Below are 17,340 nucleotides of genomic sequence, written 5' to 3'. Positions count from 1 at the left end.
TTTTATAAATGCATATATAAAATCGTTTATTATTTTGCAAAGTGAAATTTGTAGTGTTATTGCTTGATCTCTAACATTGTAATGTTATATATAAAAGACCTTTGTATACAACAAGAAACAACGAAAATGCACAAGTTTTACTAAAACGTTCTTAACCATGTAAATAATAAAACTAAATGTATTTATTTCTTCATTATTTATTAGAATTCGGAGGATTCTGAGGAACTGTCGCCAACATTAACCTCCACCATATTGTCATGATATATGATAAATTTTTGCATCTTTTGCTCTTCTTTTATCACATGGCCACGCACCTTTACCAAACTTCTGCTGTAATATTTTTTATTACTAACGACAACAAAAGTAACAACAGAAGCATGAAAACTCAATGAAAATGGCGGATATAATCTAATGGATGACAAAATATTTAAAAATATGACAAGATGACGAAATGTTCGCTCATTGCAATTACAGTGCTAGTAATCACAATCTGTAACTTATCTTTATTCTATTAAAATGTATGTCAAATTTGAGAAGTTGGTTCTTGGGCGTTTTTACATGCCAAGTATTTAAAAATAGTTATTTAAAATGAAGAAAATATAATAATTTAAAGTGTCTATAGTAATGGGTGAATAGAAACATTTTAAATTTTAAGATTACTTAAAATTTAAAGCGGGAATCCGCTGGATTCTGAAGGCGCAGGACCGGACGGAGTGGCGAGAATTAGGGGAGGCCTATGTCCAACAGTGGACGTTGAAAGGCTGATGGATGGATGGATGGAAGTTAAGGTTCAAATATGAAAACAATCTTTATTTTTTATTATTGTACTCGTTTCTTTTAACTTAATTATTTCTTTTTATTTACTATACAATGTGAGGAGTTGAAATGTTTATTTAAATTTATATTTCCATTTCTTCCCTCTGGCGTCGAGGCAAAGCGCGGCGTTGAGTTCTGCCACTTAACACGCAATGCCTCCGTAATTCGGAAAAAAGTGGAGAACGGTATGTCTTAACACTATGTTCCCTCTGCCTACGCAGCTGTGTGCTGTATACAGCGTGAAGCTAAATAAATAAATAATAATAATAAAAAGATCACAAAGGAGGTTTACAATAAGTCTTAAATCTAAGGTATAGTTACAATGTTAATAATTGTAGGCACAATATCAGTGATATAATAAAATTAAAATATACAATAAATAGTTATTGAGGAGTGGTATATATAAAGCTAATATTTTTACTGATACAAATTAGGGAATAAGAGGACCAGTCAGCTAACCGCCCTACGGCAGCTAATTTCTTGAGTTCTAATTTGGGAGTATCTACAGTCAAGTGACTGTGATTTAAATATTTTGATTTTCAATAAAAAAAAAATGTTTATATGTTTTTTATACATTCACAGAGTATATTTTGTACACCAGAGCAGATCAAATAAATAATTTTGTTTATTTTTAAGCAATTTAATAAAAATCTTAATAAAAACAATGATAAACTGTCAATAAAAAAAACAATTAAACACAACAATTTATCGATAAATTAATTACTACTATTGTTGGACACTTCACTGGCTTTGGAGCTGCCAAGATATTCTTGTTTAATCATATCGGCTCCCATTTCACCTATCATAATGCACGGACCATTGGTGTTTCCACTTGTCAGGTTTGGCATGATACTACCATCAATAACACGTAGCTTTTTGGCACCATAAACCTTTAGGAAATTGTCTACCACAGCGCTTTCAATATTTGGACCCATCTTACACGTTCCCACAGGATGGTACACCGTTAAGGCAACATTTCTTACAAAACATTGCCAATAATCATCGCTTTGGAATTGCAAGTCATTACACTGGGTTATATTTATTCTCTGAACGGATGCATTTATCGATTTGAAGTATGGCGCATCAACAATTTTTACTAATTTTTTTATACCTTCGGCTGTTGCGTTCACATCCCTTTCATCTTCAAAATAACTATAATTAATCATAGGCTTATCGTAAGGATTTGATGATCTTAAAGATATTACACCTTTAGAGAATGGATGCAGGAGGTGAACGCTAAATATGTACAATGCTTTTTGTGCATTAGGTCCTATATAAGAAGCTGCAACCTCGTCTTTGAAAGTAGCAAAACGTGCTTTCAGGTTTGTAGTATTTTTTGGAAATATAGCAAAGTGATTTTGGAATTCAGGATATGACATATTTTCATTACGAGAATAAAATGCACTAACGTCGCTGAAATACATCTGTGCCAACAAGCCGCTTTTATTGTACATATATTTGATAACTTCAAATTGGTAGGCATTTGAATCGGAATTTCCAGAATCTTCCCCGTAGATAGGCACAGGAACATAATTATGATCTTGTAAATTCTTACCGACTTGAGTCGAGTTGATTTTGACAGTAATATTTTTAGATAGCAAATGGTCTTGGGGACCTATTCCAGACAACATCAGTAGCTGCGGAGAATTAACAGCCCCAGCACTGACAATTACTTCCTTGTTTGCATAATATGTTTTATTTACACCATATACATTTACTTCGACTCCAGTGGCTTCGTTTTGATCATTAAGAAGAACTTTAGTTACATAAGCCCCGGTAACGATTTTTAAATTACTTCGTTGTAGATTTGGTTCTAAATAGGCTGTATAGGTACCACGTCTTTTGCCACTAGCAGCAGTTGCCCTTATTATTCCAGCAACGCCATATCCTTCAAATTTTGCTGCGTTAACGTCCTTGACTTTTTTATGTCCAATGTACTCCCAGGAATCTAAAACTTTCAGCGTAAGGTCTCTGTATGTGTTATTGAAAGTATTTAAAACTGATGGTCCGTTACTTCCATAGTAACTTTTTATCTCAGGATCTTGCAATAAATTTAAATCTTGCAAACTTTCAGATTTTCTATACATTGACTTAACATTTTCAGGTGTCCAACTAGGATTTCCTCCATCTACCCAAGATTGAAAATCAGCATCTCTACCTCTTATGTATATCATTGCATTCATTGAACTGCCCCCGCCCAACATTTTTGCTCGTGGCCATCGTACTGATCCATTTTTTACTGCTTGATGGTTGATGTTATCATTTTCGGTTGCATATTGCCAGTCGTAATAACTGCCATAAAGTTGAGGACTTAAATTTGGTATCTACAACAATTTTCACAATATTTTTTAAAATTACAGATTAAATAAATAGCTTTTTACATAGGCCGTCCTGACGCAGCGGCACAAGGGTGTGACTGTAACGCGACGGTTGTGGGTTCGATCCCCAGTCGAGGAAGTGAAATATTTATTTACGTTTATAATTCCATTTCTTCGCTCTGGTATCGAGGTAAACCGAGGTTCCCTCTGCCTACCCTGCTGTGTGCAGGATACAGCGTGAAGCTGATTATTTACATATACTACAAAGATTCTGGTTTTTGAAAGAGAGGAAGAAAAGACGGAATGCCAGATCAGTAAATAGTAAGATATTAGAACAAGTGAAAGAAGTGGTATATTTGGGAAGTACTCGTATGTTCAGTAGAGATGGAAGATACGAGATGGATGTAGAAAAGCGCATTGCTGCCGGTAACTGGGTTAACGGACCCGTACCTGCACTGATGAGATGACGATACATCAGCACAGCTGCGCGTTTGGCCGTACACAATGCAGTGTTGGTGCCGACGCGGTGGATATTACAGAAGAAAAATGAAAGAAAGATGAATGCCTTCGAGATGCGATCTCTTTGTAGGATATGCGGTATCGGCTTAGCTGATCAAATCAGCAATGAACAGATACACAGAACGACAGGTACTAGCGATGATGTTACGGTGAGAATGAAGGAGAATGTGCTCAGCTAGTTTGGACACGTCGAACGAATGAGAGATGATAAAATGGCAAAAAAAAATATGACGGGTAAGTGAGTGGTAAGAGACGTTGGGGGAGACTTCAGTTGACTTTCGAAAACACAATATCAAAAATACTCGAGGAAGGTCACGTAAATAGCATGAGGACCCCCCGGAGGACATGCGGAGGTATGAAGAGGTTGATGACAGTAGACTAGGCGAAAGAGGTATATAGAGACCGTAGCTTTGGCGCTCCTGACTACCCCGCCTAGGCATAAAGCATGAAGCTATATATGTATGTATGTATGTGTGTGTGTATTTACATATGTTATAAAAAAAGGAATATTCGCTTACATCAGACTCTATGGGTGGCTTGGGACCTGCTTCCAGTAGTAGCACTTTCCAAGTGGCAACTTCACTAAGACGAGCTGCTACCGCAGCTCCAGAGGATCCTCCTCCCACGATTACAAAATCATACTTTTCGAAATCTGAAATATAAATACAAAGAGCCTATTGGTGACATAGAGTGTAAAAAGTCTCTGCTCTGCTCACTTCGCTCAATAAAAAAACATATCCAATCGTAATAAATTTAAATATTCAAAATAGAATGGTAAACTAACTTCCTGTGTCATTGCTCGGTATTTCCCATACAAAACACTGTGATGCAGCCAAAAGATTAATTGCCGACGCGAAGAGCTGTGCCGCTGCTCCTGTGGTTGTCTCGCAACCAGTTGTCCCAGTGCTAATGAAAAATATATTTTAAAAATTTATATTTGAAAAATAAGAATTATAAAATGAATCGCCTTACTGTAGTACCAGACGTTATTACTATGATCTCATCAAGTCCACTCTGACTCTACAATATAAAAGAAACAATTATCTACATATAAACACGTGAAAGAAAATCTTTAGACCCCTTTTAACAAACATGACGACGAAGTAATAAGAATTTGGCATATTTAATTTTCTATGGTAAAGGGGTGCAAAAAGTCTATATTATATTGAAATATTTTATATGAATAAAATAAATATAGCAAGCATTACCCCGTTACTATAAGCTCCTATTGTATTGTGTTTAGTTTAACATTTAAAAATGATGTGTTCTTCGTTTTAAAGAATAAATCTTAAAGATATATTTTATGTTTGAAAAAAAAATGAAAATAGGAAAAATATATTGAAAACCAAGATTGAGAATAAAGATATTTTATAAAATAATTTATAATGCCTATAATTTTCAAATTATATTTGAAATTCAGACTATTAAAAATATCCCATTGACCACGTCTTTTACGGCTTATTAGAATTTACCCTAAACTGTATATAATCTCATAAATATATTTAATAAATTTTCGTATAGTTCAAGCGGTTGAAGCCGCCTTAGTCCGCTAGTATTACATATATTTAAAAAATATATCATCAAATAGAGTTAAACACTTACAACAGCATTTTGACACACAGCTATGGCCGACGAGCAACTGTGGATGAATCCTTTAACTTTTCGTTTATATTCTGTCTGAAAATAAATAAATCGTCATTAAATACATAATTATGTAAAGTACATTATGTTAGTATCGACATCTTTTTGTGCCTTAGTAAATAGTAAATTAAAATTAAATATAAGTACATATATTTTTCCGTCGTGGCGCAGCGGCACAAGGGTGTGACTGTAACGCGACGGTTCTGGGTTCGATCCCCACTCGAGGAAGTGAAATATTTATTTGCACGTAAATTGTGTTTCTATTCCTCTCTCACTTTTTCTCTATCTTCTAATCTCATGTGGCGTTTTAGAACTGTTATAAAGAACGCGCCTCGACGAATCCTGTCATTGCAGAAGATCTTAACAGCCCAAGCGCTGAGGAATTAGATAGTTATGCAGGTAAATGACTTCTACCTAGAACTCAGAGCCCTTTTGATTGATGGGCAAAGCATAAGTTTAATTTAGCCAGTGTTTTTTTGTTAAATAAGGAGTTCTATAAGGGATGACCCCTTGGCTGGTGCACCCCAGTGTTAGCTCGACTCATCATCATCATATAATAAATATTTATATGAAGTTTACTTGCTTTATTTTATTAACTTTACTCATTTGACTTATAAGAGTAACTTAAATCTTACAAAAGACGTTTTATCTTTCATTTCTATTATGTCGTGCAGCCAAGTAAATAAAAATATTCGAACCGAATATATTTGGCAATATAACCGAATAATTCAGCCGAATATGAATATTGAAAAAGATGCCAAATACACCGAATACCGAATACCTAACGAATATTTGGCGCATCTCTAATTACGATCAATGATTAAAAAAAATCAAATAATTCTCATATTATTCAACTCCCTTCAAATAATAATAAGAACCATATATATTTCTCAGTTTTCATGTAGACCATAGTCTAGAATGGGATGAAAACATACAGCAGTAAACTAGGAGTACAAAGCTATCCTCGGCTTTAATTTTTAAGAAATTTAAAAAATCTAACTAATACTCGTATACTGCTCGTATATTGTTAAGCTAAGAGAAGCAAAAAATATAAAATATTTGTAATTTTTTTTTTAAATTTTTTAGTTCGTTGTTTGACATCGGTTTTTCTTTTTGTTAAAAACTAATTTATTCAGCTTCAAGCTGTATCCCGTGTGTGGCAGGATAGGCACTCCCCACTTTCCGCCTAGCCCAATAGCTTTCAATTTTCCAATTAATTAACAATTTAATTTTTAAGTTTTTTGTAAAATAAATTAATTAACATATTCTTTTCTACAATATAGTTTTTTTAAATTTGTGGAAATAGGTCTAGGTTTATTTTTTTTATATTATTTTTTTGTCGTCAAAGTCCACTCACGATCGAATGTACACCTAACCTACATACTCATAGTTACACGCGTTTGCATATTATTTCATAGCGTCTTCAAAAATATTTAATAGTACTAATTCATATAATAATTTTATTAAAAAATATAACATATATAAATATATAATATATAATTTTGACAAAACATTGAAAAAAAAGTATTATAGGCTCGCATACAATTATTAAGAGCCATATGAGCAAATAACTTCAAGGACTTGTGAGTTTGTTATAAAAAAACAACTAATTATCACGGTTGCCGTCTGAATATTATTAACTTGGTAAACGTTTATATTATTAATTTTTATTTCACATTCCATATTTTCATTGTTATTATAATTTTAATAATTAAATATGCTTAAATAATATGCGTCAATTTCGGCCTCCAATAACAACGCTGAAAGACAAGTTGAAGGACAAAAAAAATATTTAATTTAAATTATTTTAGGAAACGCATAAAAAAATTTACGCAACGAAATTTAAAAGGTGCGCCTTTGTGAACTCCAAAGTGGCAAAAGTGGGTTTAAATTCCGATATGTTCAAACGATTTTTTTATTGTTTTTTCAGTACTTAATTGACAATTTAGATCATATCTCAAATCTTTACATTTGGGCCCAAAAATTTCCGTCTCTTTTATATTTCATTTCTTCGCTCTGGTGTGCGCAATGCCTCCAAAATTTGGGGGAACGTGGAGAACAGAGTGTTTTAACACTAGGTCCTGTCGGCTTACGGTGTTGTGTACGGGAAACAGCGTGAAGCTGATATTGCTTCTTTTAATATTTAAAAATAAATAATATTTAAAAAAATCTTTTTATCCTTTTTATTTCATTTTAGCTTATGGTCGAGTTTAAAATAGCTTTTGGACGTCCATGCATTTTTATTTTGTTCATATGCATAATATAACCAAAATGATGTCTAGACAAAGCACTCGTCAGTCAGTGTCATAAACTAAATGAAAAAGCTTCTTGTTGATTAACATTTCAAATTAAGAATGTCGTATGTAACACTTTGCACGGTTAAACTTATATAAAACTGAGAATATTTTAGTTCACGACGTCGTAGCTCTGTGGCACAAGAGTGTGACTATAAACTGAACTGTTGTGAGTTCGATTTCTACTTGCGGTAATGAAATTTATAGTATTTTAATTTTTTTAGTCTAATAACTAGCCTAAGCGTCACTGAGTTCCACCACGCAACACGTATTGCAAAATAAGTGGCGAGCTGAGTGTCATAACACTGGGCTTTCTCTGCCTACCTTGCTATTGTATATAGCGTAAAGCTTAAAAATAACTGATTAACTTTTATTGGGGGCACTTGCTAATGTAATAAAACCCAAAATAATATATATTTTTAATTTTTCAGTGTTTTTACTCAATGAAAATACACAATGGCACAGCAATGTGTCTTGTAGTGAGCTTTCCTTAACATCTAATATTTGTTTCATTTCAATCAGTTTATAAATAAAAAAGTTAAATCAATTTGCTTCCCCATTTATATAGAGTCGCAGGTATTTTGTTTTTATTTTGATTTCATTTTTTGTTTTAAGCTAACATAATATGAAAATACATAACATCCCATTTATTAGCTTTATTATGTATCCTGTAATTGGCAGGAGTAGTCACTTCCGTTCCCCAATGTCCACCGAATTCTCGAAGCATATCCTGTTGAATAGTGGAACTCAACGCCGCGCTTTGCCTCGTTACCAGAGTAAGGAAATAAAAAAATAAAAGGTCTACGTCAATCTGCCAAGTAGGAATCGACCCCACAACCCTACGGGCGGCCTCAAATAAATTGTTTAATGATTGAATTTGTTAAAGAATTGAAAAACGTATTCTCAATAAAAGGTTACTTCCTTAAATTATTTATAATAGAACATTGCCCTTCAAATCTAAACCTTATGTAATTGTAATAAGATGTGTTTTTATTGATAATTTTTAAATAACTTGAGATGAACATTTCATTTAGCTGGGACTGTAAAGTATAAACTGTGGAATCAAATGTGGTAGTCATCTATTAATTCAATTTTGATTGTACCGCTATTAAACGTTATTACGCTGGTTTTAGAATGTTTAGGCTTAAACATCTTTTGGCCAGAAATATCCTTCGTGCACTACAAATTTTATTTACTTACATAAATAGACTGGCATCTAATAGTTATTGGATGAATTACTTAAAGCTTTGTTTTGTTTTAAGGGAAATAGAGCTATTATATATTTCTCATACCAAGCTTGAAGCTACGAAAATGAAAATAATTTAAACATAATAATTTCTCTATGGGAGAATCGAACCCACAATTGTCGCAGTTATAATCAGACGTTATCCTATAGTGTCATATCAACCCCTATCACCAAAATTAGTTTAAATTTTAAGATATTTAATTTAAGGTCGTTTGCAAATAGTTTCCGGTCAAAGCCTCCATTATTATTATTTGGCAAAGTCCCAAATATCCAAACTGTATCAACTTTGCGTGATCATTTATCTTCTGTCGATGGTTCATGCCTCATAAAACCTTAACTCTGTGGTGGTATAAAAGAAAGATAGATAATAAAAAGGATTCTCACTATGTGTTTCTTTTCTTTTCTTTATTTAAGTAATGATTCCCATAATTACGGCATTGGCAGTAATAACTGTATGGTATTATGGTAATAGCGTGCTATTACTCAACAAGAAAACTATTTTATTTTGTATTATAACTATAATATTTTACCATGTTTGTTTTTTTTTTGCAGTTTCACGTACCATGACACATGACATGTCACATGACACATCGTCAATTTAGAGTGTAAACCTGCTGAAACCATTTTTTGTGGTAATTTTTTAAACTATTCGAAAGTATCTGTAAAAATACAAAATCGACATTAATTTTATTTCATGTATAGTATAGGATATAAATCAATAATATATGTATGTATACAAATAAATTTAAAAAAATGTTTTTTATTTCTTTTAAGAATTTAATTATTTATTTTAGTTCTTTAAATCTTAGATTAGTTAACGTATTGCTTAACAGCAATACGTTATTGCTTAACAGCAATACGTTAACACTCTAAGCCGACGGTACGTAGAGTGACGAAGTAAGAAAATAATTTATTTCCTTGGATGGTATTCGAATCGACACCAACTGTGTTTAGTAGGCCTGGTTCTCCTGCGCTACGAAGGCTTGATAAAAAATAATAAAATCGAATGCGTGTACTCTCCTTAAAGAAGGCATAAAAATAACCACTATCGAAATAACAGTTGCAAATTTATAGTAACTGCTGCTCAAATAAAACACATTTATGTACTTATGTTAATAAAAATATTTTATATATTTTAGTTAATTAGCAACTTTAATTATACAGGTGGAATATGTGTCAATACAAATTCGTTTCGAATGATTTTTAGAGTTTTTTTTTCTATTCTATATATCTATATTCATTAACTATATATTTTGTATGTTTGTCCGTCAATTTCTCCGGCATTTGTGGAAAGATTTTAAACTACTTTCTTTGTTTGACAGAACAACATCACCACCAAATCAGGATCCGGATTTTATAGGATCGTTAAATCAGCTTCACGCTGTATCCCGCACACAGCAGGGTAGGCAAAGGGAACCTAGTGTTAACCTACGCTTCGTTCCCTATTTTCCGCCAAATTCTGGAGGAACTCACAACCTTCGCAGTCGTACGCTTGGGTGCTCCTTCCTCAAGAACAATATGGAAAAATATATTTTATCTAATTCTACCATCATTTATTCATTTCTCATCTACAAGCAAAACGAATTCAACTATTTTTACATAGTGTGTGCATTCAGCAGCTAATTTAAATCGTGTATATTTAGCGTAATGGTCGCGCGGTAACGAGGTTTCTACTGTTCCCCTCTTTAGTGGCAAATAACTGGTACATTTGTGTGTTTAAGCTAGCTTTGTTTTGTATGTAATCCTTGGTATTACTTTTAAATCTGTTTTTATAGTTTTTGGTTTTGATGATGATGATAACAAGAATTAATAAAAACATGATTATTATAAGAAATTATATGAAACACGTAGTACATACGTGGCTATAAAATTCTAGGGCTTCTCTCGATTTCCATGGAAGAAATGAGACCAGTAAATAAAAAAAATCGGTCCAAAATTGACGGAGAAATCAGCAGATAAACAAAATATGTATATATATGTAGGAGCATCAGAAGGGGCCTCATAGCGGTCTTGGCTATCACTATTCATTTGTGGGCGTCGTAGCAACAGAGATGTTTAAATAAAAGTCACACTTATATTCTACAATGTCTTATTTCTCGTTTACATAACAGTTTTACAATAAATATCACAAGATTAACAAAATTACAATAGATTAGGAGCCAATAGGTTAGTTGACAACCAATGACATCTGCTATTACTCGTGGCTACACCTATTATTCGGGGTTACCCGATACAAAAATCAATTAAAATCGAAATGTAATAATTGCGAAATTATAATTAAAACTAATACAAATATATATATTTTTATATGGGTTGTTCCTCAACTAAATATTTTCAAAATGCTTATATTTTTTCTGTAACATAGAGCTGTTAATATTATATTTATGTATATTTATTAACAATAGAAATACTAAGTATGTCTCTGTTGAATGAAGTCAGTGTCATATTTGGTTTCCATTTTCGGTATAAAATCGTTTAAAGAAACGTGAAATAAGGGATCTTCTGTACCAGGTTCAACTTTAACATGTATATATGGTTCTGTATTTTCATTTGCATTGAATATTTGGGACAGTGAAGGCTTAGTATCATGTTGCTCAAACGGTTCGTCATTGTTATCAGAACTGGAGTGCGCTATATCAGACCCATTTAGAGCAGAATCAGATAAAGCATTATACTTAAGCGGATAAATTTCACTTCTTCTAAATCCTTCAATAGCATTTGTAGGTGTGGCAACGTGCATCCATGCGTTGTGTATAAAGATTCCAGCATTATAAGGGCTTAACTTTTCATTTGGATGTTTGCTCATAAACACATTAGTTTCATGGTTGAAGAAAGTTTCAAATGGTTTTAAGACCGCTATATCTATTGGTTGGAAAGGTAAAGTTGATTGACTGGGTAAACATAACAAAATAATGTCGTTATCGAGAGCAATTTGCAGCATGTCTGGTGCAGATGAATGCGACGAGTGCTCGTCTAAAATAAGCAAAACCTTCCCTCGTGGCTTAAGATCTATGAAGTGTTCCGTAAACCATTTATAGAATAGATCAGTGTTTATGTATGCTGACTTCTTATTCATGTACACTTTTGAACCCAATGGTAAACCATTCTGGAATTCTGTTTGCTTATTCACTCCTTCCATGATTATTACTGGAGGAAGAAAATTTCCAATAACATTACAACAAGCTACGATAGTCAATGTTGCGTTACTTTCCTCAGTTGTTAATGAATTATTTAATTTCGCACTTTCATCTGCAACGTCATTCTCAGTTTTGTTAAATTGGATAATAGTTTCGTCCATATTATAAATTCTCTCAGGTTTATCTATTAGGTCATTGTCACATAAGACTTTAACCAGAAGTTTATGGAATTTATTCAATTCTTCTCTTTTAAGATCTTCTTTAAATTTTTTAATACTATTCATAGATTTATCTGTATAGTCAAATAAGCATTTGGTTTGTTTTAAATCTGAATTTCGCTCAATAAAACTTTGTAACCATTGATGCCCAGCTATATGTTGTTTTTTATCAAAATTATGTTTAATGTTCATTTTTTCAGCAAAGTGGTACGCTAATGTACGTATAGAAAGTCTACTAATGGGAAACCCTGCATCACGAAGCTTCAAAATAAGCTCTACTAACTTTCTCTCATTTTCAAAACCTAGTACAGGATGTTTTCCCAGAGTCAACTTGCTTTTGTTTCTTGTAGCATAGCGCCGTCGTAAGGTTCTGAGTGGAATTCCAAATCGCCTGGATATTTCATTAATTCTTACTTCATTTTTATCAATTTCTTTGAAAGCTAACTGTAGCTGCTCTGTTGTCCAAGAAATTACTCGAGCTTGTACACCTTCTTTTCTTTTGTATAATCTTGGCATTGTTCACCTACAATAAGCAATGTAAGTATGAATAAAATATTTAAATTATATTCAAGCCATATAAATATTAGAATATCTATTAGAAAGATCATTCTTACGTTACGTATTATCTATTACGTATTATCTATATTCTTATATAGATAATACGTAACCCATTTCGAAAAAGATCTTATTGTATAGAGGGATAGTAGCCCATACACCTCAATCCTTAGCCCTTAAGCTCATAGTCCATAATAGTAGCTCCCCGAGTTTTTAACCATCCTACCTTTTTAAAACTCGGGGTTCGGTCGGGGCTATTTTTTATGCTTGGCACCCAAGGGCATCTAAAGCCACGCGCTTTGGATTTTGTGTTAAATAAAAGTAAAAATATGTTAATTGAATTTGTTGATAAGTTGGTTAAAAAAATCTTCTATAACTATAATAATCTATACTTGTAATAAAATTGTAAGAGGGTCGGTGTCTGCACTTGGTAGATATTTAAAAAAAACGTTATAGGGAACCTTTATTGACCTAATAGAACCCAAAACAATGATTTTTAAAATTTTTGTCTGTTTGTCTGTCTATCGCTAATCTCAGAATCGACTTAACCGATTTAGATGCGCATTCACTATTGGATTCTGGCAAGCTTCCAAAAACATATAGGGTTTATTTTATTACAATCGGTTCATAAATAAAAAAGCTATATCAATTCAAAGCAGGTACTTAGTTCGACAAATTTATGCTAATTATCGTAATAGTTATTTTATACAACTGGTTTACTGAATTGACTGAATCTATAGTTTTCAATTTCTTTATTAATATTTCTATTTCAAGCGGGCGTAGCCCCGCACGGGCCCACTAGTTATAAATATTATAAGAAGCAGTACTTAGGTATCATATTCTCGCTGCTCATCAAATACGAGCAAATACGTCCACTCCGCACAACAGCTAGCGAGTCACTGAGGCGGGGGGCGTATGCGAGGCCATTACTCACAATCGGGGCATCTATCCGGTTTTATTCTAAGCATAGTTTTTTAGCGTAATAACGGGATTAAAATAAAATATGAATCATCACTAATTAGAAATATTATGAAGCAGTGCTTACCTTTTTATATTGGTGTATGTAGCGTCCAATGAAAATTATTTATATAAAAGCGAAAAGAAAATGACGTCCGCACCGCACTACAGTTCGCGAGTGAGTGAGGCGGGGGGAGTAGACGGGCATCTATCCGGTTTGTTTACTCTATAGCGAATTGCCGATACTGAATTTAAAATATAGAAACTAAAAGTGGTTTAGTTGCCTCAGTGAAATATTTGTTTTGATTTTGTATGATTGTAAACGCAATGGTTATAGGTTCTACTCCCACTTACGGCAATGATTTTTTTTTCTCGCTTTGGTAACAAGGTAAAGTCTCGTAATGTCTCAAGAATGGGAAACAGAGTGTTTTTGACACTAAGCTCCATCTTCTTACCTTGACTTAAGGCGTAAAGCTTATAAAATATTAGATACAATAAAGTAAAATATTAGATAAAATATTAGATATAATTTTACGGTTAATTTTACATAGTATCCTAATACTAGGTTAACTCTGCCTACCCTGTTATACTATGTAATATAATATTTTTAAGCATAGTCAATCTAAACTTAGTTGTATGAAGCATATAAAACTTTCGAATTAAATCGAAAATGACATGGAAAAATAATTAGTTAATTTTTAAATTCTTAGGCCTAATAAATATTCATTTATTAAATTGTAATAGCAGCATGGTAACGGGAACCTGGGAGTGTTAAGTCACTCCGTCTTTGCCTTTAAGGTAAAAGCCGGAAGTATCTTAATGAGAAATGTTATTTTATGTTAAATAATTATTTTTAGTTAATTAAACAGAGAGCATTGTTCACTCAAGTCAGTATACTCGTATTTAGAGATGCGACTCTTCATGTAAAGTCCTCTAGAAAGCTGATATATACTGTGACTTACAAACGTTTAATTAATTAATTAATTAATTATCTTATCCACATAGATAATTTTCTGTGTTTGTTGTTAAATAATTAACCTTGATTAAAATAATTAACCTTTTTCGCATTTGGAACCTTTTAATACACTAGTTCAGTCGTACAATTAGAAAATATCAATAAATTTGAGGCATTTGAGGAATTTTGAGGTAATATAATCGTAAAATATTGAAAGTCAGTTCGAGTTAATTTTTCGAAAGCTATTCTATAATAAAATTTATATTTTACATAGCTCTAAAACTTATATTCTATTTATTTTAAAGACAATTCTGTAGCAGAGTCAGGCTTGTGTTATAATATTTTTATTGAAGAGTTACTTTATCTATATATATAATTAAGATAACCTTACTGAGTACATTCTGTATGGAATTTGTAATTTTAAACACAGCTTTTGCGAATATAAGAAGGCTAAGTATGGCTTGCTTTCGTGGAAAAGAAGACCCGGCGTTTAGTTCCGCCACTCAAACCGCAATACCAACCTATAGTATATTTGAGTGCGTGATATATGTGAAGTGGTTGGTACCAAAATTTATCAAGGGCGCCTTTATTTTATGTAAATGATTGTTTCACTTAAATGAAATGATAAAACTTGGAAGCGGTGCGCATGGACGTGTAAAAATAGGCCTATTTTTTACACCCCTTTTGTTTGGACTTGCTTGTTGATTTAATTGAAATATTTTTCTTTTACTTTTAATCTGACTAATACATATGTATTTTTAGGTCCCTGGAACCTGGGAACCTAATATTAAGATACTCAGTTCCTATTAAGACTTCGTCTATATAACTCGTTATTCATTTTCCGTCTAAATATGGGGGCATTACGTATTGAATGGCGGAACTCTACCTGCGCTCCACCTCGTTGCCAGAGAGAAAACCAGAGAGAAAAATGAAATTATTAAATAATTAATTTCCTGGAATGGAAAAGAAGGCCTCTAAGAGATATGTTTTATCTAAGAAATCGTTTTGTTTAAGTAAAAATGAACGTTTTTTTCATGCTTTTGACATATTTGTATTGAGATGCGGACTCTACACCCACGTTTAGTCCCTAGAGCAGTTGTAGAGGTTTCAACATGTAATAACAATAATGTCAATATTAATTGATATTACCTAAAGATAATATCAATATTAATTTATATTATTTGACCTTATTCAATAGACTTAATTAATTGTAGGGATATAGTAACTTTCAGATCTCAAATCTCCTTTTGTGTTTTAACAACATACATATAAAATATGGAAATTAAAAACAGAGTGTTTTCTCACCAGATTATCTTTGCTAATCCTTATGACATGCATAAAAAGTGAAATAAAAAAAAGGAAGTTAGTATATTTTTTTTATTATTTTAAATATTTTATCATAGCAATCTATAAAGGCCATATTAAACAATGTACTCACAGCCGAAATAGCTCAGTTGGGAGAGCGTTAGACTGAAGATCTAAAGGTCCCTGGTTCGATCCCGGGTTTCGGCAACACTCTCTTTTTTATATAAAAAAGTTTTTTTTTTCACGACTATTTTTATCAAGCACTATAATATTTAAGAAGAATGAATTTTTATTTCTTATATATGACAAAAATCACTGTTAGTCATGGCGGAGGGGCAGAAGTTAGTGTCTGTAAAGCGACAGGTTGTACGTTCGATTCCCACTCGGGGAAATGAAATATTAAATATTTTTATTTCTTCGCTTTGGTATCGAGGCAGAAGAGTACGAGGTTAGAATTTAATAGAAAGTGTGAAATAGAATAGAAAGTTTTAACACTAGGCTCCTTGTGCCTGTCTTGTTACTTGCGAGATACAACGCGATAAAAAACACTGTTACTATTAAATATTAACATTTAGTAATATAAAATACCTATATATGATTTACACTTATTTCCTTATCAATGCAATTATCTATTTTTAGATATCCAAAAAAACAGCGGACTTAATTCTCCCGACAACTTCCTGACTCATGCTTTTATTAATAAAAAAGGTTTACTGGCCTACATTTGATAAGGTTATGACCGTGAAAACCAGTTGATATTGATAATTTCGAAAATATAATATGTTTGGAGTTGACTTTCAAAAAAAGACAGACATGCCCATATGTAAGGATATGCATATTCTGGAATGTTTTTAAGAAACGAAAATAAATAGAATAAGGTCTTTAGAGTGTAAAATTGACATTTCAATAATGACATATAAATCAATTATTACCATTTTGGAAATACGTATATAATTTTAAGTGATTGTCTTTTCAATTTTAGAGATTATTGTAATAAAGATTTAAGAGTATAATTTTTTTAGCTAAAGTCAGAGCGCCTGGACGGATTCCAAGAGGCGCGGGTTCGAGTCCCGTTACGTGCAAATTTTTATACGTTTTCTAAATAAGTATTAAACAAGAGTTGATATAATTAACAGGTAGAAAAGGATACATCGAAAACGATTAATGTGTAATAGCTTTCCTCAATAAGTTATTTATCTAACATAAACGAAATTATTAATTTCGAACTTATATTTGGACTAGTTCCCGAGATTAGCGCGATCAACCAAAATAACTGTGCAGCTTTATTATTATAGCATCTATAGCATATAATTTTTTCACCTGCACGTTGTATTCTGCATATATATAGCAGGAAAGGCAGAGGAGACCTAGAGCTAGTA

At 32.4% G+C, this 17,340-nt stretch overlaps 2 protein-coding genes and 1 non-coding gene across 3 annotated transcripts; 1 reads left to right on the top strand and 2 right to left on the bottom strand.

Annotated features, from left to right (window-relative positions):
- Window positions 1-1,255: 1,255 nt before the first annotated feature.
- Window positions 1,256-5,332, bottom strand: LOC146531310 (ecdysone oxidase-like). The gene is made up of 4 exons (XM_085198304.1): window positions 5,256-5,332; window positions 4,438-4,559; window positions 4,172-4,305; window positions 1,256-3,140 (listed from the first exon to the last, which is right to left on the bottom strand). The coding sequence occupies exons 1-4, from the start codon at window positions 5,261-5,263 to the stop codon at window positions 1,533-1,535; spliced, it is 1,872 nt and encodes a 623-aa protein (XP_085054430.1). The 5' UTR covers window positions 5,264-5,332; the 3' UTR covers window positions 1,256-1,532.
- A 5,542-nt stretch (window positions 5,333-10,874) lies between these two features.
- On the bottom strand, window positions 10,875-13,876 carry LOC146531309 (uncharacterized). Its single transcript, XM_085198203.1, has 2 exons — window positions 13,790-13,876; window positions 10,875-12,712 (listed from the first exon to the last, which is right to left on the bottom strand). Exon 2 carries the CDS (start codon window positions 12,703-12,705, stop codon window positions 11,245-11,247), a length of 1,461 nt encoding a protein of 486 aa, XP_085054329.1. The 5' UTR covers window positions 12,706-12,712; window positions 13,790-13,876; the 3' UTR covers window positions 10,875-11,244.
- Window positions 13,877-16,095: 2,219 nt separating this feature from the next.
- On the top strand, window positions 16,096-16,168 carry TRNAF-GAA (transfer RNA phenylalanine (anticodon GAA)). The gene has a single exon. It is a non-coding gene; the product is annotated as a tRNA-Phe (tRNA).
- Window positions 16,169-17,340: the final 1,172 nt, after the last annotated feature.

This window comes from Heliconius melpomene, chromosome 15, assembly GCF_056956725.1.
Source record: "Heliconius melpomene rosina isolate 202511_hmr_F chromosome 15, ASM5695672v1, whole genome shotgun sequence".
NCBI lineage: Eukaryota > Metazoa > Arthropoda > Insecta > Lepidoptera > Nymphalidae > Heliconius > Heliconius melpomene.
Note: the sequence above shows the minus strand (reverse complement) of the source record. Positions and strands in the feature narration are given on the sequence as shown.

Coding starts and splice junctions, on each gene's coding strand:
- LOC146531310 (XM_085198304.1), bottom strand. Junction 4,306..4,437: donor ACCGAGCAATGACACAGGAA/GTTAGTTTACCA, acceptor TTTATATTTCAG/ATTTCGAAAAGTATGATTTT. Junction 3,141..4,171: donor AGCCACCCATAGAGTCTGAT/GTAAGCGAATAT, acceptor AAATTGTTGTAG/ATACCAAATTTAAGTCCTCA.
- LOC146531309 (XM_085198203.1), bottom strand. CDS start 12,705: ATGCCAAGATTATACAAAAGAAAAGAAGGTGTACAAGCTCGAGTAATT.